This window comes from Haemaphysalis longicornis, unplaced genomic scaffold (assembly GCF_048455015.1).
Source record: "Haemaphysalis longicornis isolate Haplotype H1 unplaced genomic scaffold, Haemaphysalis longicornis Haplotype H1 scaffold_2, whole genome shotgun sequence".
NCBI classification, from domain to species: Eukaryota; Metazoa; Arthropoda; class Arachnida; order Ixodida; family Ixodidae; genus Haemaphysalis; species Haemaphysalis longicornis.
The window spans coordinates 286,602,797-286,626,504 of record NW_027526295.1 but is presented as its reverse complement, the minus strand read 5'-3'; the positions used below and the strand labels follow the sequence as shown (position 1 = coordinate 286,626,504).

At 47.0% G+C, this 23,708-nt stretch overlaps 2 protein-coding genes and 1 long non-coding RNA gene across 4 annotated transcripts in view; 1 reads left to right on the top strand and 2 right to left on the bottom strand.

The window, feature by feature from the left end:
* Positions 1-8,789, top strand: part of Unc80 (unc80, NALCN channel complex subunit) — a 166,239-nt gene extending 157,450 nt beyond the window's left edge. For both annotated transcript variants that reach the window (XM_077700829.1, XM_077700828.1), the window contains exon 61: positions 116-8,789. In XM_077700829.1, the coding sequence (XP_077556955.1) occupies positions 116-423 (308 nt within the window). In that variant the 3' untranslated portion in view covers positions 424-8,789. The remainder of the gene's footprint in view (positions 1-115) is intronic.
* A 3,233-nt stretch (positions 8,790-12,022) lies between these two features.
* LOC144170816 (mitochondrial fission 1 protein-like) lies at positions 12,023-16,019 on the bottom strand. The gene is made up of 6 exons (XM_077700831.1): positions 15,846-16,019; positions 15,279-15,411; positions 14,878-14,954; positions 12,541-12,646; positions 12,210-12,294; positions 12,023-12,133 (listed from the first exon to the last, which is right to left on the bottom strand). Exons 1-6 carry the CDS (start codon positions 15,888-15,890, stop codon positions 12,130-12,132), a joined length of 450 nt encoding a protein of 149 aa, XP_077556957.1. The 5' UTR covers positions 15,891-16,019; the 3' UTR covers positions 12,023-12,129.
* A 1,528-nt stretch (positions 16,020-17,547) lies between these two features.
* On the bottom strand, positions 17,548-23,285 carry LOC144170813 (uncharacterized). The gene is made up of 4 exons (XR_013322682.1): positions 22,900-23,285; positions 22,419-22,508; positions 21,403-21,526; positions 17,548-17,667 (listed from the first exon to the last, which is right to left on the bottom strand). It is a non-coding gene; the product is annotated as an uncharacterized LOC144170813 (long non-coding RNA).
* Between the last annotated feature and the right edge of the window lie 423 nt (positions 23,286-23,708).

Here is a 23,708-nt window from a genome sequence, read left to right as displayed (position 1 = left end):
GTCCGTGGTTCTCTTCAGGTGCAAGTTTTGTCTTACCCTGGGCCTCCACTCAATGCTGCCCTGTGTCGCCCTGCTCGCACGAGCAACGCTCTGCGCTTGCCCACTGTTGCTGCAGGCGAGGGCCCGCCCACCCCGCCGGCCTCGCGTCCGCAGTCGCCGGACACGGGGGAGCTGCAGCGTCCCCGGCACCGGCTGCAGCGCCAGAAGGCCCAGAGCCGCAAGACCTTCCGCTTCGGCAAGTCGCGGCGCGGGGCGGGATGGGCGGCCGCCGAGGGGGGTGCGGCAGGTGAGCTGGACGCCCCACCGCCCCCGACCCTGGCCGAGGAAGAGCCCCCCGAGCGGCACCCCCGCCCCACCCGGGCCTCCTCCATCCACGGCCTGCCCCCCCGCACCCACCTTGACCAGGGGGGGGCCCCCCACTGAGGCCAGGCACACGCAGCCAGCTCCAGGGACTGGCCAGTCTTGCCAGCCCACGGAAATAGAGTGCAGGAACAACTGTAAGCGCAGCGTTTCATCACGAGCAGAATTTTACCCTGGGGGAAGCTGGCCCCATCCTCTGTGAGAGTTTCGTGTTTGCCTACGCAGCCACAAAGCCCCACTCTTCTGTTCAGGTTTTTGTTGGCCTGGCGGCTTCTGCAAACTACACAGTTAAGTGGGTTGAGCAATAATTTCTTCACTGGTCAGCTCCGGCCTAAGCTGAGGGAAAAAGCCGCTCAGCATTGGCTGGGTGTTCCCAAGCCTCCGAGGGCGACATTTCAAGAAATCTGAATGCAAAAGATTGCAACCAAATGTTAGTTACACAGGGGTCAAAAATAGACTGTATAATCTATGTTAAGCGTTACGCAAAAGTTCCTGCTTTTGCTGTTTCCTTTTGTTTTTTTCCCATGCACAAGAGATGCTGAGAACTTTCTGAAGTGACTCAGACTGCAGAGATAACACCTAGACATAGTGGATAGGCACTTGCCGACGTACTTTATGGTGCTCCTCAAAGTTGCAGATACGCAGCTGTATGAACCTGCCCTCTTTAGCCACGGTTGACAAAGCACAGTGTTGACCCAGTGGCATAACTGGCTGTGTGGCTGTTTGGTTAACCAGTTGGAACCTCTGACCCTCCTTTTTTGATGACATCACTTTCACTGCATGTTTATAATTGCTCACACGGCTAGTGTGCCGTGAAAATAGGAGCCCAGCACAATAGCCCCAATTCCGAAATCCAGCGAAGAAATCGCCTGCCAAACTCTTCAGTGGAAACCATCTGTACTAGCACACACGACCAATCAGGAATCTGCGACTGATGCTTTCTCATTCACTGCATCATAAGCAGTGCTCACTGTCCTCAAAACTTTTGAGGGGTAAGAGAGGGCACACTCATTATGTGAGTAAATACGTTAAATCTCTGATGCAAGAAAACACGACGCATTTGGGAAATTTCAGCTTGCTACAGCCAAAGGTTTTGTGGCTGCATGCTGGCAACCATGGGTTCTGGGAGTGCAGCCAGATGTCGCCAGAAGGCATCTTTTCCTTCCAATCCAGCTGCTTGTGTTTTGGCCTTCGTTGAGACTGTTCACTTTGTAGTAGCAATAGTCAAATGTGAAATGACCTTGCTGACTGAGAACTGCAGGAGCACAGTGGGCTTACAAGGGCCCTTAAAGGACCCCTGCAGCGGTTTTTTTTAGGGCAGACGAGCACTTGTGTGCCCTTTCAAGCTGTGTGTGTTGCGATGAGCCACTTTTTACGCTCTCAGCATCGCCCGACGTCTGGCGTCCGCTCACTTCGCTAAAATGCATGTCAAATCGTCTGTGTGCGTTCCATATGATGATATCTATGCTCAGCGGACGTCAGCGTCAGCACCGGAAGTGGCGCAGTCAGCGAGCATTGCAAAGCGTACGGCAGGTTCAGTGCTTTTAATCTGGCTCGAGCGTCTTTGTTTCGGGATACACTTTTGCATTCATTCATTCCCTCATTTTTATTTACTTCAAAACATTGCTTGGTTCAAGAGTGAAAATTTCATCTGGGCCCTTAAAGGAGCCATGAAGAGAAAACACAAGTTTGGTTCATTCGAAAGATTGCCTCGTTAGAACCATAACGACACCACTTATAACGCAAACTTCGCTCAAATAAGCTACATAATTAGGAAAAAAGGAAATGACCATGCGACCCACCAGCTCATTTTCCGCAACAGAACCTGTGATGTCACTTGGGAATGCTCTGCGATTGGCGGAGGCCGGCAAAAGCAAACGCATGTTAGGCAGGGCTTACAGCTTGCATAGCGAGCTAAATGCCCGTGAAACATACTGCACATTCTTTTTATGACAAAGAACGGTGGAGTAAACGGTTGAAGGTCCGAACGAGCTCGCAAGCGTGTGCGCCAATGCGTACGAAACTAGCGCAGCGGCCGAGCTCGACATCTCGCCGTCGCGCAGACGAATTTTCGGGTTCGAGGCTCTTCGGGGCCAACGAACCGTTCCAGCACGCACAGCCGCGACCTTGCCTCGTATCGTAATCCCTTCACAGGAGGTTGGCCGTCATATCGCCAACCAGCAAAGGTAAAAATAGAAACGAGGGGAGTAAGGAACAGCAAGAAGCGACGAGATAGTGCCAGTCGTCGCGTAAGTTTCGAATGATGTTGGCTTGCTGCTGTCGTTACGAGCTCGTTTCCAGTTTACAACCACTGAAAACTTCAGTTTGTTCAGTTACGGCAGGGACCCCTACGTTAGCTCACTCCTGGGACATGCTGGCGCTCGTCGCCGACTTCGTCAAATCGCTCTGACCTTGGGGAAAAAAATGCCGTAAACACCGCGCATTGACGCTCGTATCTTTCTGGTCGAAGCAGAGAGCTCGCGCGAACGGCTTTCCATACACGACACCGGCCAACTGGCATAAGTGATACTGCTACTGAAATTGAACTATTATTAACCGTAATCAAAATACGGCACATACGTACCAGTCTATATTCGTCCGTCGCGACGGGGCTGACGAGGCACCGGTGCCGACGGCTGGGCGTTCGTCTGTTGTGGCTATCGCGGAATGGTCGCTTTCCCGTCCACCGCGTATCCCACAACTCTTGCCGCTCGTGCACTTAAAAGCATTGAGCGTTTTTGTGGTGTGAGGTTGTTAAATGCAAGCCCGAGCTCCTCGGCGAGAGTTTTGTTCTCCGGATCAGGCGATTCCATGACTAGGCCTGCGGGTGCACTAGGTTTTACTAGTATTTTTAAAATGGCCGCCGTCTCGATCGACTCCCGCGTGTGGGTGCTATATGGAGTCGACATACTAAGTATCTGTTTCATGGACCGGCTCTATGACGCCATTGTACACGTCACGGAATGTTCAATTTTAGCGGGAGATTTAAAATTTTGGCTTAAATTGCCTTATTTCTCAGTGAATAAAGCATCATTTGCTTCCGGGAAAGCGCTTGGGGTACTATGAAACACCTAATGTTTCGAATAAAACAAACTTTTGTTTTCTCTTCATTGCTCCTTTAACAACAATGCTAGTACCACCGGGCCCATGCAGTTAATACACTACACATATAATTACGCTCAAAAGAACAATACAATGATAGCAAGCACAATATAGAATATGAAAATTACATGGTTTGCAACAGGCGATGACACAAACAACATCTCATCAATGAACTCAAACACATTACATGCGTGCAAGGTTCACCTTAATATGACTACAGGATTTTTGGAGAAGACATAAAAACCACGCCATGAGTACAAAAAAAGGTATATTATTGTGCAGCGCCGTTCTCGGAAGCACTGTTCCATTCACGAAAAAGCAGCCACACCTTTCTTTTTCCTCTCTCTCTCTCTCTCTCGCTCTAGCAGCAATCGGCTGCCGTGATACAAACTCAACCAAGCTATTTTTGTTGGAAAGAAAGCTGTGAACAAAGGCAACTGCATTCCTTGGCCTGCGTCGGGGTATCGCAACTGTGCAATTGCTTCTTATGGGTTAAATGAAGGAGCTCTGGCTTAATTTCTTGTAGTATTAGCATGACGGGGCTCATCTGCAAGATCGTTTTGTGATGAACGAACGTTATCACTGCCCCCAAATTTGTGAAAAACGACAAAAGCTACACACACACATAGATAGATACTTGTTGATGCCCAGGCATTGTACGCCAAGCTCTTGCACCTTGTCTCGTTACTGGCATGGCCAAGTGGGCAACACATCAGGCTTTGCTTTTGGAGGTCAGTAGTTCAACCCTGTGGAAGCCTGGTCCCTTTTTTTTTTTTTCTCTCTCCCCACAGTGTGAGCATCTCACAAGTTCCTTTTTGCAAATCAGTATATGCGACTGCTTTTCGCCCTTCTGTGAATCCACCAGTAGAGTTCACGTCAAGCTTCAGTAGCAAGGCAGCGCACACACTTCACACTTTGAATCACTCGGGGAGTTCTTCAAGGTAAACGTTGTTATGAACATCCTTGCTGTTAATCAAAAATAGCTTGGATGGTTTGGTAGAGTTCATAAAAGTAAGCTAGCAATACACATCAACGCAGTGACGGGCTTGCGACTTCGGCAGTCTCCGCTTTCTCCTCGTTGCTGTGCCATTGAACGCCGCCGCCAAGAAGTGCAGGAAGGAGCTTCCCAGGACATTCAGCTGTGGCCATAAACCTTCCAGAACACAGCGTTTTTCGCTGCCCTCATTGGTCCCGCAATGCGTCGTCATCAGGGAGAGTGAGAAGCGAGCAGCAACCCCCCAGTTTTTGAGAGAGAGAGAGAGCAACCTCAAATTTGCTGGCATTTTTAAATTTAAAAATGGTATAACTCTAATTTCTGCACGGATCTTGATATTTATTTTTGCATCTATCTCTGCATGACATGAAGAACAGACATAAAGCCTGAAAAATTACCCCCCAAAAAAGTGTTGCAGGGGTCCTTTAATGCAGGTGCTGTGTGTCAGTGGAAATAAAACTATAATTCTGAGCTTAGAACAAATATCAGAAAAGATGACCTTGCGTTTTGTGCAGCATTGCCGAGTGATGTACAGCATTAAGCATAGGGTGAGCAAGGACTGTCTGGCATCAACAGGCATTTTCCATATGCAATGATTACTTTTAAAGTAGCCATGAAGAGAAAACACAAGTTTGGTTCACTGAAAAGATTGCCTCGTTAGAATCATACTGACACCACTGTTAACGTAAACTTCGCTCAAATAAGCTACATAATTAGGAAAAAAGGGAATGGCCACGCAACCCACTAGCTCATGTCCCGGAACAGAACCTATGACATCATACCAGACAGCTCTGTGATTGGCGGAGGGTGGCAAAAGCAAACGCAAATTAGGCAGGGCATTTAATCTGGCCGAACGAGCTATTTGCACTTAAATTTAGGGCACATTCTTTTTAAAGCCCCAAGACTGCTGGGACAAACAGTGGAAGTTACGAAAGCACACGTAAACATAGAAGTACCGATGTGTACTGCTGTTGGTACTGCGTGCACTATGCTTGGTTTAGCTGCACAGGACTGCGGGGCTTTAGGGTTGTTTCAGACTACACTGGCCGATTGATGGAAGCGACGATGTCTTACGTGACCGTATTTGTCGAGCGAGCACCATGTTTCACGAAATGATTGTCTCCATGAACAAAACAAGCCCGGTACAAATACGTTCACAAACAAACCAAAGGCAGAAAACGGCTTGCCGCGGTGTGGTGGCGCCATCTAGGTTCACTAACGGTAAACAAGGCCCTGTGATGTCATTGCAGACCACGAAAATGCACGATTTAGTGGGAAAATCAAAATTTTAACTTAAATTAATTCATTTCTCAGTGATTAAAGCATCGTTTGCATTTGGACAAGTGCTGGGGGCACTATAAAACATGAAACCTTTCGAATAACACAAACTTGTGTTTTGTCTTCATGGCTCCTTTAAGTAGAGTCACTGCACCCTACAGTTGTTTCTTATAATAATCTGCTGTCTGTGAATTATTTTTCTGATGGATTGTACCTCCCTCATTTTCAGTTGTACCACTGCTGTACCATTTCTACTTTCAGGCATTAATTTGAAGGGTGAGAATTTTGCATTGCGGCTGTATTTCAGTAAGAATGCCGAGACACGATAGCTCTGCACGGCAACTGCACTCCAGGGAGTCCTTCATGGGCAAGGTGTGAGCTGTGGTGCCCCCCTGGTGGTCTGCAGCAAAGATACCACCCGTCTCTTGTGTAAGTGGGGCTAAGGAAGGTGGCTGGAACACTTTGCACTTTCACCTCAGTTTATGCAGGCTCAGAGCAAGAGATTCAGCGGCATGCATGTCTCATTTTTGGCATTTGCTGCAACGGTTGTCATGAAGAAAACATCAAGACCTGCATCGTAGACGTACCAGTGGCATAGAAAAGATGCGCGATTTCAGGCAGCTTAATCCTGCTGCAGCGCTGAGTGAAAGTTGCCCTGTTCTCATAACAGCATGCCTCGTCTAGCGCATATCACATCACCATTACTGGAGGCCAAGTGCTTGCTTTGAATGCTGCTGAAGTGCAGGTGCCCCCCCTCCCCCGGGGGGGTCACAACTGCCGTGCAGCACCATCGCGGGTGCCACCGCTGCACGCATCCAGGGGCCCATTGCCACTGGGCGAGGGGCAAGCAGTGGCGTGGGCATGGACTGTTTGCAGCATTCAGACATCCTTGTATATCCATTTGGTGAACTTCTGTGCAATCACTGTGAGGCTTTTGGCTTGCCTGTGCACAAAATGGGCTACATAAACTCGGCATGCAGTCAGCCCTGTGCTGACCTGCAGGGCTCTTGCTTTTCTCAAGTCAGTTTGTTCTGTGGCAATCAGAAGACACTCCTCACTCTTCAAACGACGATGCAGCAGCACCGTGCATGGCCCAATGAAACTGCAGTCATGCCCTACAATGGTTTAGTGCTCGGCCAGGGTGGCGCACCGGGAGTTTTTTATTGAGTCGTCCAGCTGCAGCCTGATAAGGTTACAGGCCGTGCAAGAGGCTACATGTTGCCACCATGTACTTTCACTCTGTTACCATTGCTTGTCCTTTCTTTTATTTATTTTTTCGAAATATCCTGCGCATTGCATAGCAAAGACAGCTCTGCCCTAATTTTTCAGATTATCATCTACAAGGTTTCTAGGAAAGAAAAAAAAATATTCCGCGAGATACTTAATATACGAGCAAGTTGGCCGAATTTGTTCCCCGTTGTACTGCTGGTGGTCGATTTTATGTGAAGAAGTTATTGTTGCTGTTTATTGTCGCATGTTTAGCACAGGTTTGTTGGCAAGCTGCTAATACTTCATGCAAACTTCTGCCGGTTCCATCCAGAATTTTCTGTGGCCTGTGACTGGTTCAGAGCTGTCCATCATGCTTCATGAAGTGCAAAAATGTTGTGGTGGTGAAGTTTCCCTTAGGTAAGATTAAACGCAGTGCTTTACAATGTCCTGCCACTGGCAGACATGCTCTTCAAGAAAGACATTCAACTTCATACACCGGGGTTACATAAGTACACTCTGCTAATTACAGGCAGTTGAATGTAGTAACTGTGTAAGGTTAGGTTTGGCCTGAGAGCTCCCCTTGTACTGCATAGCGAGTTGTTTCACGACAGGGTGTACATACAAAATTTATTCAACTTTGTGCATATGCTGCTTCTTGCAAAGTTTGCTTAGTATTTGTGCCGAAACACGAAGTTTTAACCTTGGAAACACAACTGATTAGAGTCGTAGAAATGACCCAAAGATTTCTTATTTTTGAGCAGGCACTTGCCGTGAATTCACACAAGTACAATCTTTCACTTGGAAACAAAATGCCTTCATAAACCTCATTTCTCTTGGAATTAATTGTGCCCACTTCAGGCGACGCATGCAGTCTAAGACAACTAACTTGTTCTGTTTGCTAGCCTCACATTGCCATCGCATTTTTCTTGTGCCGAAGCACTGGAAAATGTCCACCTAGTTTTCCTTCTTTATGGACATTACCAGCCTGAAGCAACTAAAATGCAGTAGAGTTCTCAACAATAGCCCAGAAATTTCACTGGGTTTACTCTGCAGACTTCAATTTGAGAACCACTCCTCGTGTGCAACACTGCGGGGGCTCACATGGTTAAAAATGTCACTGATGTTGCCAAAAAGAACGTTTGCTGCCAGTATCGCATTTATTTTAAAGATCCAAGTTGACTGGCTCCCCTACATGGGGAAAAACAAAGTGCAGCTTTTTAAAGTGCTTCTACGGCCATGTCAGTGTGCTGCTAGCTTGCGTATGCCATTTTAATATGTACTGTGTCTTCCTTGTGTCACGATGGCAAAAGAAAAGTGTTGTTGTGCCTCCTAGTTGTGGTGGTAGTTGCAAATGAGTACCTGTTGTTGTTGTTGTTGCTGCTGCTCTTCTGTGCCAATGATGTTCTAGTGAGAGACTCGAATAGCACTTGTTAATCGATGTGCAATGGTCGTTGTGTCACCGGTAGCGAGCGTCTCTTAACCGCTGCTAGTTTGGTCGCACGTACGCCTGTGGGGACCGCCCATGGCTTCTGCTTGCGGCTGGGGAGGCCGTTTCCCCGAGCAGGCAGCAGCGCCCTGTTGCTGCCGCCACTGCTGCCACAGGTGTTGTGCGCGTCAGTGTGCCAACGTTAGTCTTAACTGTCCATTAATCATGCAGGAGCCAATTTTACAAGCATGCAAGAATATATATATATATACACAGATAGCATATTTAAGTTTATCAATGTTGTGTAAAGCAAGCTAGTCAGGTGTTTATAGGCGTTTGTTTTTCTATTGCAGTTGGTCTTATGTACGGGCATTCCTGTTCTGAATGCATTTGTACAATAAAGCTTAATGTGCAAAACCACTGCCCCTTTCTGTTTGAATGGCGTGTCGTGGAGCTGTGTTTGGGCTGCAGATGCAATGCAGGTGCCAAACAGTTCGCACACAAAGGTAACGCAAGCTTCAGTCAAGGCCATCTCTAAGGGTCCATCTTCTGCGAGTAGGTGCGCTAAAGGCTGCAACAGTACCCACTTTGCGGTCAGGACGCCCAGTTTGCTTGAATTACACAGCCCCAAGGGTGGCTTCTCACTAAATGTGAGCAGTGCTGTGTCAACTTGTACGCATGGCCCAGTGACTTGCTTACAGAACTAGCCCAACAACGTGGTGAGCAAATATGTTGCAGGGGCTTGGAACACTCGCGATAGTTGTCAGTAGCATACACAGAAAATTGCCCGCAAACGCTAGCAAAAAGTAGGGGCCACTGCAATAGCACCGCGCACTAGCGTGACCTTGGCTGAGCTTGCCCTTACCCTTTCCCCCTCCTCTTGGCTCAAAGGAGCAATCGGACGCTTTCACTGTGCAGGCGCACAAGGTGCCGGCGTGAGCTTGAAGATCACGCTGATGGGTTGAGGTGTTTCCTGGCTCTGACCTGGACTTTCACTCGGTAATAACGCTGCCAAAAGCACTTTTAAGTGCAGAGCACTTTAGGCCCTCGCCTTGTTGTCATAGCTCGCTCGCTGGACCCAAGTAGAGCAACAGGGCGTTCCATCGTAGCGCTGTCATCGCAGCGTACACCAGAGGCTTCGAAAGCCAAGCAGTTTATATAGTCATAAGCGTTCGAAACTCGTGAACCTCGCAGCGTACACCAGAGGCTTCGAAAGCCAAGCAGTTTATATAGTCATAAGCGTTCGAAACTCGTGAACCACTGGCGCTTGTCCTAGATCTCCCCACTGTATAGCGCAAAGAAAACTATAGGTATATTTGAGGCAAAATATACGTTATTAACCGGCAGCGCTTGCGTTTGTTTAGTTAGGAATGCTCACTATTACGATAGCAAAAAAACGCAGCCGCGCAAGAAAAAAAAAATTATGCATTCGAAATGACGCAAAACAGCTCCATCATGCGAAATTAAAGCAAGCAGAAAAAAATTACACCATCTTCCCATGGGGAACCCTGATGAGGATGCAAAGCATCGTGGCGGTTCCGTGTGGTTCCATTGTGTTGCCATTATGTTGAGTGATCTGGTTTTTACTAGCGCCAGAGGGAATTCCGCGTCCGGGTCCACACCGGTGGCAAAGGCACGCAAGTGCTGTTGTGTTACGGTGAGTAGGCGGTGGTTCTCGAGGCGCCGAAACTCGTCCATCATGTTCTTGTCGATGTTGTCGTCTCTGTAGTAGAATCGGTAGTCTCCGTCAGCGTTGGTGAGGTAAAGGTTGTTGACATTGGTGCACCGGCTGAGAGCAATGTACACGCCCTCCTCTTCGCAGCTTTGTCTTCTCGTTCTTCTTCTTCTTCGGCGGTTCCCCTACGGGAAGATGACGACGGTGGTTGAACGCGAAGCTATCTCGTGATGGATTCTTTGGTTGGCCAATCCCTAGGGGCATCCTGCCACAATCAGCATCAGAGGCGCTGCGGACGGGGCTGGTTGAGCTGCAAGGCGCGTGGCGCTTCCCGCCACAGCTTTCCCATGGGAAATTCAGCATCCCCCTCTAAAGTTTTCAGTTCGTCGTTTCCATTGGCGTTCAGCTTCGCGTGCCTTCGTTGTATCAGTAGCTTCTTGACGTAGTTTGAATGAGTCAAGGACATAAGGCGCGTTCATAGCACTTGCTCCTGTCCCGGATTTGTAGCGTAGTGGGAAGAGCACCGCGTACCTCCTGTTGCGGCCAGAGAGTCGTGGGATCGAAACCGGGCGCAGCTAACTATTTCTTTTTTTTATACTGTAGTATCGCGGAGCTGTGGGTGTAAGGAGGAGAGTTGCGCATGCCCAGTGGACGGTGCCGCCATCAACGACGGAGGACCAGGCGAGCCTAAGAAATGCTCCGCATTTAAAAGAACAGAACTCCCGCTGGCGCAGTTTCAGGCACGGGGCACGTGAGCACTGTGAAGGTGGGAAATTTGAGGTGCATGGGGTGGTGGCAGTGAGCGGATAACGGCAGTGCAGCCCATTATGGTGAATCGCTGCTCTGCACTTCCGACAGCTTTTACATTGAGTGTATCGGCTTTAATTTTTTGTTCTTTGTGTACCAGAAGTGCAACAACGGGCACTAAATGGATGCAGACGATACGTATGAAAGCTGCAGTGTGGGTCAAGCCTGGTGCTTGTAGCGGCCGCACGATGGTGCCACGTGTAATATCACCACAATCTGCCAACACTACACGCTCTGTTTCCAACCCTAGTGGTGTCTGGAGGACAAAACCACTTGAGAGCCTGGACTACAAAAAGTACTTTCTGCATCTACGATGTGCCGTGCACACACCAAATTTTCCGACTACATTGTGACTGTGCCAGAGTCCCTGTATCAGCTTGTTGCCAGCACGACGTGTGATGTGGCAAGCGGCACTGGCACGGCTCTGGCAGCAATCACAAATTGACGCGAGTGGCAGCAGCTACAGCTCATCACCATTCTCCAGGATGGAACTCTTGGCGAAAACAAGGTCGCACATGCAGGTAAAGAGCAGATATTGTGGGCAAAATTTGGTTTACATCTCATCACCCGTGCCATCATAACTCCATAAGCGTCTGCTGCCTAGTAAACCTCAATTTATTTGCTCAGAACGATTTAGAAATGCCTTGGTCGCATTCCTTCCTATTTGTGCAACTAGTAGTCGGGCTCTGCCATACATCTTGCATGACTAGCAAGCCAATAGCAACAAACGTGCTTCGCAAGCCGATCTCCTGTGCATGTTCTAAAGCTTCTGAAGCAGTATAAAGTTCATGCTTGGACAAAAGGACCATGGCTGGTGAAACCTTTAAATGTGCATTACAGATGGCACAGCGATGTGGTCAACTCTTCTGCCGAGAAGACTGCCCTTCAGTGGAAGCTTTTTTTGCATGCAAATTATGGTCTGTCTGGGAGTGTGTTATTATATTCTGTCTTCAAAAAGACCCCTGGCATGCATGTGATACGAGTAAGGGCTTTGTTGAAATCGAAAACGCGGGAATATTAAACATCGAGGTTCATTATATTAAAGGTAAATTGTATAAGAATGAGGCTAGCAATTAGGCTCACAAACACCTGTTCCACCACATGGTTCTTGTGCGTAGTGAAGAGGTACATGATTGAACAGCAGTTGAAATTTTCTGTGGTACCCTACACATCATGTTACTGAGTTTATTTTGACCCCTTACAGCATAGAAAATAAGACAAGAGAAAATGTCGGGTGGAATTTGGTTTGCCCGTGGCAGGCCAGCAGCTTCAGTTGGTCTACCTGTGGAGGAGGAGGAGAAGCACAATCATTAGGTGCCCCCTGCTGCTGCTTTCCGAGTAAGTGGGACGTGTGCTACCTTTTGGCCAGGGCGATTCCCAGGCCGACCAGTCCGCTAACAGCAAGCGCAGCACCGCCGACAATGGCCATGCCCTTCATGCCTTCTGCAATGGCAAGTCCAAATAAAATGGTTAGCACACACTTCACTAAAGCTTCAATACACATCAGACAGCAGTGGCCAAGGACTGTTGTATCATCTACTGGATGGTGGCCGAAAATTGAGGTTGTATCTAAAGACTAGCTACAAAACTTCAAATCCTGCATTCTGGTGGATTGCAGCCAAAACGTTCACCCTTTCTTGTTACTTCAGTGTGTACCGACCCAGCGAAAAACAATCAACGTGAGCACACCTTTCTTCATTCTGCTCTTGATGGTGGCCTCGAGGTCCTGTGCTTGCCTGTTGGCAGGCTCCACATGCAGGAATGCCTTGACAAACTTCAGCGCCTTGGAGTACTCCTGGACAGCAGCAAGAGAGTTACAGATGACAACATTCAGAGCGGTGATAATGATGGGCCAAGGGCTGACCACACACGGTGCTCACTAGCACCTTCACGACTATGCCAGTGTCTCAGTCGACGGCACTCCTGGGGCGCACAGTTCTGGCAGAGCACACCAAGTGGCACAGGGAGCCATGGCCACCTCATCCAGAAAACACTGCAATCCTTCTCTTACTCGCTCAAAGACAGCCTCGAACAGGGAAAAAAAACTTTAAAATCTTGCACCACCAACTTCCCCATCAGTCCCCACCACAATTGTCCCGTCAAGTATCTCGGCAGTGGCTTTGGTCAGCAGCCACCAATCGCACGGCAAGGATTCGAAGACTACGCAGGGACCTGGCCAGAAAGTGGCTCGAGAGTCGCCACTGCTTTATCTGCTCTCTTTAGTATCTGAATTATTTGTTTGAAGCTTGCGAAAAATTGGTATTATTGATATCTGGAAACTAGTATTAGAGCCCTGCACGGGCCTGGGCTGCTCGAAGTCGATTAATGGTGGGCCTGGGCCGGGCCCAGACTCAATGCCACGGGCCCGGGTTGGGCATGGGATTGAATTCATAGGCCCGGCCGTTAATAGTTCCGACGAGAAGTGTAGGAAACTGCGTTAAAAGGAATATTCTAAATTTATTTTTACGCGCTTCTTGATGTTGTACGCATTGTTTTAAAAACGTGTACGGCTAGGTCTGATAGTCACTATACTGTAATTTTAATAAAATTTCATGTACTGCATCAAGATTTTATATTTCGGAGTTTAACATACTAAAGATACGACAACAAGGAATGCCATAGCGGGGAAGGAATTAATTCAGACAGCCTGGAGCTCTGCCCCTATGTCTATGTACACGTGTGTTTTAGATGTCCCACCAGTCAAAATGCGGCTTCTGCAGCCAAGAATCAAACTCGCGTGCTAGAGAAACACCACCGCTTAACAGCCACTGTAGGTAAAATATTTCAACGCATGTACATACTGGAGGATTGAAATGCGGAGCGAAAATTTTCAGCTATATCAACTCGTGGCAGAGAGAACCACGTCAAGTTGCCAACAGTCTGGTCGTCAAAGGTGATGGTGTCTCTCATGTAAGAATGCAAGCTATTATTACGCCGATGTGGCGTGAACTGCAGACGGTGTAAGCTAAACTACGTGCACTTCTAAACCCTCATTTTGTGCGTTTCAGTTCATGACGTGCTTGCACAGACTAGGTGATCTGTCTGATTGCCCGCTACAAAGACACTCAACCAAATGTAATAAACAAATTTTTTTCAGCGTCTAAGCCCGGGCCTGGTCACACACATGCGGTTCCTCCCTACGCCTGAAAATAAAAGACCGGGCCCGGGCCAGGCCCAGGCTGGGTGTTACGGGCCCGGGTTAGGCTCGGGCTTTGTAAAGCGGGCTCGGGCCGGGCCCAGGCCTTAAAATCAGGCTAGTGCAGTACTCTAACTTGTATTTTGTCTTTATGGCCCTTTGCTCCTCTTCCTCCTCCTCTTAGTTCATTAGTATGATTTAGCTCCGTCGCAACCAGTTCCAGTTCAATAATTTGAAGGTAAACATTTGAGAGAGGCCTGTTCGGTAAGGAAGGTACGACGCACAATATAAACTCCAACCATAACTATAAGCAACAAACCCGACATTCCAGAACCAGCTGAATTCTTTCGGGGGGTGGGGGGGGGGGGGGGGAGGAGGCACACACACACAGGAAAGACAGCACGGCCACCTCTAGACATTACTCGCTCACGAGGTGCCTGTGCTGCTGCAGGTTTCTGCCTTTCTTTGTAATAGATGTGGGAACATACGCTTACTGCCACATCGTGGTGCAGAGAAACAGTTGGGCTGCACACAAGTCCACTCTCACTGTGTCTCTAAACACCGTTTCACCCCAACTGTGTGGAGCTGTGGCTGATTGCCAATACGACTGGCCCTCTGCATTCACAACTGCCAGAACAGAACCGGCTATGTACGTGGTTTACAATGTGTCTGCTACAGCATTCTTGACAATATCGTTATTCTTTACGCTTAGGTGGGCCTGGCTGCACCAAAACATATGCATTAAATGGTTGCCCAAACGAACCAATATCACCAGGTTTGAAAGAGCCACGTGCAGGATTTGAGACACCAAGTCAGTGCATATTAACAGCATAAGACAGCACACATCAACATTTTTTTACCGCGGTAAACAAAAGAAAAGAGAGACCAACCTTAAGCTTGGTGCTCCCAACGGCCAAGTAGAAAAGGTAATCTCGCTTGGCTTCTGTGCTGCCATGGTGGAACAGGTCTGGCGAGCAAAATACCGAGACAATGCACAGCAAGCTCCATGTCACCACTCGCTGCTAACACTGGGCGTCAACAGCCTTGTCCTAGAACACAGTATCTACATACAGCATTACCCACATGCCCTGTTTCGCTACTGAATCTTTGTTTTTTCCAGGACAGCTGTGGTTGCAACATTTGTTTTGCTCACCACCTCCTGTATATGTTGGGCAGTCCGATATTTCTACGCGCAGGTATGCGCTTGAAGTAATCGCTACGAAATTCGTGCGAGGGCACCCTACGCCCTTTCCGACGCAGCGTACGACGTAAATAGCGAGCGATGACTCACCTTCCATCAGCATTACGCCCCGGCGTATATCTGCCGGGTATCTGCTTCTGACGAGACACCAGGCGTACTCAAACTGTGTCTTCGGATCCACCTCCCCTCTTTTCATTTCTTCGTGGTACTGCTCTTCGTAGTGCTGCGTCAAAGGAGAAAGTAGGCGCGCCCATTGCGCCACGGGTAGCAGACATTCCTGCACTTGTATTGACAGCAGAGATTTCGGCAGGTTCGCGACACATGACCTCGGACCGTATGCAACTGCTATGAAATAAACCTCTCCAAATGGGCAGCGAACGGCTTACCAAGAGAATCTTCGAGAAAACAAAAAAACGTGTTTTAAGCATGAAAAACAGACATGCTGGAAGCATAACGTACCGCATAAAATGGGCATTTAGACTTGAAAAAAATTAATCAGCTGTCGTTGAGGAGGAACGTTCGTTACTCCGCCACACAAGCTAGCCGTAAATACTGAAAATTAGTTATGTAGATTACAGACAAGGGTTTTGGGCAATTTTAGCTGTATGATGCAACTAGGATCAACCTAAAGCAGGCCTTTCGTAGAAATAAACTTACTTTGAGGTCTGTGGCACTCACGTAGTCCTCTAGAATCGACTCCATTCTGAAGCCGAACTGTTACACCAACAAAACAATACGTTTGTTCAGGAAACTATACTATTCACAACAGCTGACGCGCTCCCAGAACCATGGCATAAAACGGACGCGCATAAATGTAGCGGTGATGATGATGATGATGATCAAAAGCCCTTTCTTCTACTCTTTACGCTAGGGATGTTTGAGTGGTGCCCCATGGCTTTGACGTCGGCTTAGGCCAACGTTTTTAGATTAGGTTACGTGCATGCGGCTAAAAGGAGGAAATTATTCCACGTTTTGATTGGCTCCTGAAACCACTGTCAGTTGGGGACAAAAGTTAGGGACATGTAGGGAATTTGTTGTTGCAGTGAGCAGGCTTGATGTGGCTTCGCGCGTCGCCTCCTAGGGAATTCCCTGTAAGTAGCTGAGAGGAGGCGATGGAGTGTCTAGCAGCAGACGACGCAAGAAACGGCTGGAACTGACGCTTCCTTTTGTAATTACTTCAATTTTTACGGGTGTCTTGCTGAACGATTTTTTTTAATGCGGAGCGTGCCTGCCTGACCGTGTCCATGGTGTCGCCCCGAGTTTGTCCTGCGCTGGTTCCTTTATTCTTAAAAAAACTTCAAAATTTCTTTCTCCTCTGTGTGGCCCTAATATATTACTGCTGGCCCGCGCCAACCAATAATCAGATTTGGAGGACGTCTTCTTCATTATTTCTCCGACACTTAATTACCTCTGCGTTTAAGTTTCTGCTTCTTTCAAGAACGATGAGAAAATCATCCGTTCACGGCTGCGAGATTTACTACAACCGCGCGTGCACCCGGGAGAACAGTTATCGCAATAGCAGTTTTACTTGTGCAGTGTGCCACATTTAACCTAAAAAGAAACGTAGGATAAGATACTGCCTTCTCTAGTCAGTTTCCAGATGTGGTCATTCCAAAATGCATATTTATTGGCAATAGATGGTAGCGTAGCTTATTTAGTGGATCTAAGTCTAAACAAATTTGTGTTATTGCAGGATGCTTGATTGCTGACACTAGCCCTTTGTAGTAACCGATGTAAAGCAAGCATTAGATTGCTTCCAACTTACAGGCTTCAAGAGCAGATGTGAAGGCCAGTATTAAAATATGCAAAATCTTGAGAACCTGCTGTTGTAAGAGAACCTGCAGTGTAGCATCTCAATCTTAATGTCTTCTTGTGAAGACCTTTAACATGTTCCTCGGACAAATGTCTTATAACTTTTCAGCTTGAGAGGTAGTAGTAGTAGTATGTATTGTTGAATAAGGCGGACTTAGCCTTGCATAGCTGCCAGCAATTGCTCCGCCTAATCGTCCCCAATACCATATCAAATCTCTCAAAGTCATAACACCTCACTTAGTCCTAAAATAACAGACACGCAATGTCACCACACCTCACTTAGTCCTGTGGACTGCAAGAATCCGAGTAGGAGATGAGACACATCTCTTCGCACAATCCAGTGGTCCCTAGAAAAAATAATGTCCTCCGATGTAGCATGGGCACTCCTACTACTTGAATTGGTTGTGAATGTTGGCTACCTGGCAGTTCGTTTAAACTGCAGCATAAATACCAATAAGTGACCAGGGGACGATGACGTGCAAGTGCTTGGGTATTGTCCTCCATGTTATTTCCACGTTCCTGAACAATGTAAAAGGAATATACCAAATGAAGGAGACAGTTTTTAGTTTTATTTATTCCCAGTTTCACGGCCATAGAAGACGACATATCAGAGGTGCTCAGCACAAACATTGTAGGTGCATCCAGATGCTTGTTGAGACCCCTGTCACTGAAAAGTAAAAAAGAAATAGCATTTTGAAAACTGGTCAAGCACTACATATATTTCCTTAGGAGCCTCCCATTCACAATTCAAATGAACAAACAGCTTAAACACAGTACACTATTATTGTGTTGCTTGCGTGTATGTTTTTTAGTATGCGTGTGGACACTGACGTTTCTGCTGTATCTTTTTTCCTTTATTTTTTTTCTTGTACGCACGTGGCAGAATTCTCTTATGTTATTATTCTTCGTTTAATCTGCTCAGGTACCACACCCCTCATTAATGTCAGTGGGGCCATAAGGGTATCTTGAATAAATAAACATAGAACACCAAATACATGGTGCTACATCTAGAAATTAACGTTCCTGTAGCAGTTAAAAATTTATAAAATAAATAATAAAATGGCACATTTCCACACATTTCCTAATACAAATAAAAACACGGCCAACTCCAGCTTTCTTCAAAATTTTGTACTATACCCGTCTCTTTGAACCAGGCAAAAAAACTGTAAGCATCTTGAAAACAATTTTATTTGCACGTAAATTGCAGACAGCTTAAAGGAGCCATGAAGAGAAAACACAAGTTTGGTTCATTCAAAAGATTGTCTCGTTAGAATCATACTGACACCACTTTTAACGTAAACTTCGCTCAAATAAGCTACATAATTACGAAAAACAGGAATGGTCATGCGACCCACCAGCTCATTCCCCGCAACAGAACCTATGATGTCACATGAGCTAAGCTCTGCGATTGGCGGAGGCTGGCAGAAGCAGACACAAATTAGGTAGAGCTGTAATTACAAACTAGACGAACGAGCGATTTGCGCTTAAATTTAGGGCACATTCTTTACAAAGCAATAAGAATGATGGGACAAACAGTGGAAATTATGAAAGCACATGTAAACATATAAGTACTGATGCATTCTGCTGTTCGTACTGCACACAGCATGCTTGGTTTAGCAGCACAGCACTACGGGGCTTGGGGCTGTCTCAGACGACACTGGCCGATTGAGGCGAGCAACCTTGTTTTACGTGACCCCATTTGTCGAGCGAGCACTGTTTCAGGGAACGAATATTTTCTCCCAGAACAAAAACAAGCCAGGTTTAAATGCGGGCAAACACAAACCAAACGCTTGCCACGGTATGGTGGCGCCATCTAGGTTACGGAACGTAAAAAAACGCGGGAACAAACCAACACCGCTGTACAGGGTGGAGACAACCTTTGAACGGTCCCGTCCCGCCGCAATTGGGCCAACGGGCTCAACGCGTTATTCTTTTTGTTTCCCACGAGACCTAGCAACGCGAAACAGACAATATGATTCAAACTTCTTCAGTAAACCGCGTTGCGGCGATAATTTTAGCGCGGTTTTGACACAATGACTTGCTTCGGCGGCGAGCGAGCAACCGAAAATGGCGGCGCCAGCGTATACGTGTCTCTACCCTGTACGGCGGATGCGTGAATCAAGGTACTCTAGGCTGCAGAGCGGTCGGTTCCTGTGATGTCACTTGGGACCACGAAAACGCACGATTGAGCGGGAAAATCAAAATTTTAACCTAAATTGTTTAATTTCTCAGTGAATAAAGCACCGTTTGTATCCGGACAAGCGCTGGGGGCACTATAAAACACGAAATCTTTCGAATAAAACCAACTTGCATTTTCTCTTCATGGCTCCTTTAACTTAGGTGTCGCAGAAGCTGTTGTACAACAATGACTTACTTGCTCGTCTCTGTTTTTCTGATTTTGCCCTTCTACGAACAAGTCACATCCTACAGTCGCAATGAGGTTGGTCGACCTGTTAACAGTTACAAAATAGAAAGCTATTGTATTGTGCTTATTTCTAACATTATTTTGAAGTTCTTACTCTCACTCCTGTGACACCTAAGGCTGATTCAGCTGGAGAGCACCCCTATGTTGGCAGCAAATTCTATATAGTGGTATGAAGTGGCAAAGATTTGGCAAAACAAAGCTTTTTTTGTGATGTAAGGATGATGCTCTACCAGGTGAGCGCAAGGGTGGAGATTGCTTCACCTTTGCACGATAATGCATTAATCACGACTAAGTTCAGTTAGGTGTCCTCGACATTTCAGAGAAGTGCTGAGCAAAAACTGTTTTGAAGAACAACTCAGAAATACTAATGGCCAGAAATGGGCGGCTGGGCGGCCAGAATGTTACGGTCTCTCTTAACTCCAAACTAAAAACAAGTCAGCTTAAAACAAGTACAAAATACCTTAAAGGAGTAGCACCACTATTAAACGTTCATAGCATGATTAGGCTCTACTTAAAAGGAGTACTTGAAATATCAAAGCTGAGATAACTATGCAAAAAGTTTCCTTTGTAGCTGCAGATTTTAGTAGCAACCGTTCAGTATAACATATTTTAAATCAATTTTAATATTTGCATGCACAAGAAAGCTCCGAATGAATACCCTTTCGACACTGGCATAAGCAAGATACGTGGAGTGCCTCGCCATGCAGTTCGCCCCAAACTGCCGACATTAGGGCTCCAGTGACTTAGCCAACACACTGGCTGCTGATGGTGCACGCTGCACTGCCTTGTGAATCATGTCACAGTTTTGGGACTGATATCGTGTGGCCCAGACGTGTGCGGCCATGGCCAGCTTGGGCCACTCTAGGGCACGCATCTAGTCTGACCATGATGCAATGAGAACAGCGACATCAAGAGTGCCATTCTCTCATGGCGGCCGCCTTGGTGTTCGTTCTGTCCAAGCCAAAACTGACACGAATAAACAGGGCTCAAAATAATCATATATCCTGAGGTCGACTATCTAATGTTCCATTCTATGATTCCTGGGCTGGTAGGCACGCATAGAAATGGGAAAAATGTAACACGAAAATTTCATACCAGTACTTTTTTAGAATATTTACATAGACAAATGAACTGCAAGCTAATGACCCTTTCTGCCAGTTGTTGCCCTCATCTGTCCACCATTCCTCAGCTGAGCATGAAAGACTGGTACAATAAAGTGTCAAGTTTATATTTGACAAGTTTGCAAGCTCAGTGATTTACATTTAACTTTTTATGATCTTTCCTTACAAGGATTTAACCTATAACCACTCCTCCCTGGCTTGGCTCATGTACAATGCTTAAGCTTCACGCACATACTGTACCTGGTACAGTTTCATTTACGAAAGTGAAGCTTCCAGCCTCTCCCTGATGTGTCTGTAGTCCACCCAAAATGCACTGCAGAAAGCCAACTTTTTCTAATGATGACGATCGTGGGTGAAGTGAAAAAACATTAAAACGCTTCCCGTGATCTGAATTGAACCTGGGTCCCTCATGTTATGAAGCTGACATCTATCCCATTGCGCCATTCCAGCACAGTCGAAGCAATCTGGATTTGCATAGAAGTGGAAAATTACACAGGAAATGTACACCTCCATCTAACGACAATGGTTGTACACTACGGAAGGTCATGGATTGCCTGCATCAGTAAAGCTCTAGAGAGCACAACTGCAGTGCATCAGACCGTCCCAATAAGAAACAGGTGTTCAGTACTGGGCTGGTTAATTTGGTGTTGGACTTGGTTTCGGAAAGCTTCACATCCCCCATTTTTGTCGTTTCAACAGATGGGCAGTTGATTTTTTGTCAAGTCTTCCCGTCAGTAACTAGGACACAGCTACATATTTGGTTGTCATACTACCAGGGTGGTCTGCGAGCAGACGCAGTCTGTCTGCGGCTAATTTCGAGTGTACCACAAAACGACCCACTTGTGGAGGCATTCACCTGCTTTCCATGGGTACCCAGAAAGGATGTAGACCAAGCCTTGCTCTCCAGGCCCTGCACCAACATCGTAGGGGCCAAGTCCAAGCACTTCTTTTTTTCCACTGGAAGCCCTCCTATGCAGATGCTGCAGGAACAGGATTAAATGCTGTGTCAGCACAACTGAAAGTTGGGTAGGCTAATAATACATCTTTGAAAAACAAAATGCGTAAAAGATGGCGACGTGGAATAAGACCACACAGGACAACCGACTACAAGAAAAAGAACACACATACAGCACATTGTTTTGTGTTTTCTGCAAAAGCAGAAGTGGGCAATCTCTGCCGCATTGTTAATAACAAGGATTATTGAAGTAAAGGGAGGAACGAGTGCAGTGTTAACCTTGCGCAGCCTTTTAGTTCATTGTACGATTGGCATGGTTTACAGAATTCCGTTCTCATGTAAGTCCGTGTATGTGGGCCAGACAGGACGCCGTCTAAGCGTCCATCTCGGAGAGCACTTGTTTACGGTAACGAAATCAACGGGTGCAAATCTTCCTGCACATGATAAAAAGTGTGGGTGCCACCCTTTGTTTGACGAGGCTGTGGTGTGTCCCTCCTGCCTGTACGCGTTATTTGTGTGCTTTCAAATTTTCAGTGGCTTTATGCCCTGCAACATCCTATTTGTCCCATATGCAGCTTCTTCCATTCACCTTCAATGTACACTTTACTGACAGTTGCTCCTGGTGCCTCCTCATAAAGGGCCCAAAATGCCGCTTAACCTTCACAGCCCCTTGGACGATCTGATTCTGCCGCTGTCATTTGGTCTATCCTTTCTCTCTCCCTCTTCCGTCTTTTTTGGCTCACGATTTCACGCTTTTGTTTTTCCCTTTGGCCGCGATATTCTTACGTTCTCTGCACAGAAGCGACGTTTTCCATTCATCTCCCGCAACGCAACTTAACTGCCCGAGGAGCTAGAACGTTGATGCGTGCACACGGCATACTCGCGAGATTAACGCTATCAAACACATGCATACTTACGATCGAGGCACTGCACTTCAAACATCCAGGACAGCGCTTCGGGGAGTACACGCCACCGGTTCGATCAAACTTGAGCAATGTTATGGGCTCCTACACAAGAGGAAAAATGAAACGCTTGAAACTGCGGCCGGAGTGTGAAAGGACATAGCATCGTAATTTGAATTGAGCGTGTGCTGCATACTTGGGCGAGAAACAGGGAGTGGGAAAAGAATCCACACGTACTACGTTGGATACACGAAGCAGGTGTTGGTTTGCGCGCCAACGTCTGGTTTGTCGTTTTCCACTGTGTCTGTTCCTCGCCCAAGTATGCAGCGCACGCTAAATTTGATTCAAGATTATACAAAAATCGTTAACATCACAATACAGCTAGGAGGCCGAGCTAGGCGGCCACGTAAGCAAGAATTCACGCAGCTTTAGGGTACACAGTACAGTGGTATAAACACAAAAACTACAACAAACATAAAATAGCGATGTTACTGACCTTGCTGGGAAAATGAGCGCATCGATGCCCTCTTTTCCGCTCTTCCATGTCTGTGACTGCAAACGCCGGAGACCGGCATGGCTGATCTACGCTGAGCTCAGGAACAGGAGGCGATGGCTCAGGCTGCAAGTCTCTCTTGAAATGTCGTAGTAGGTATGTCGGATACGGAGATCGCACCAATACTAGCATTCACGGTATATTCACGCATCTGCAGCTTCACTTGGCAGCAATCAACACAAACACACGCTGGGTACTCAAATCGTTCACTCGGGGGACCCAGGGAAATGCTGCGCCTACTTCGGCGTTGTCCCTAGGCGCTCAAAAACAAGCCCAGTGACGTCACGTTTTGATCACGTGACCCAAGGATTTCTTTCCTCCTTTTAGCCGCTCCGAGGTTACGTTGGCTTAGGCATAGAGTTAATAGGCTTAGGTACTCGCGCCGCTGTCGTCTGCTACCATAGAGTTTCATACAAAATTATTATTGTATGGAACTCTACAGTGTGTTGCGACGATAACTGGAACACTTTAAAAAATTTTCCTGAGCAATCGGCCGCTCTGTTCGCACTCAAACTTCACACAAAGGTCGCATTTTGTGGTCTATTTTGTTTGACACCGGGAACAACAACGGTAGTTACCTGTTTATTCTGAAAATAAATAAAAACGATTTTCGCCTATGGGAAAATGGCGGCGATTTGGACGTGCGAGCCCGAAAACCGGGTTTTCTGATCGTCTGTTAGCTCATTTCTAGGTGCATTTTCTGATCGTCTGCTGCACCATTTGGCTCCGTACGTGAATCCCAAACATGCGTT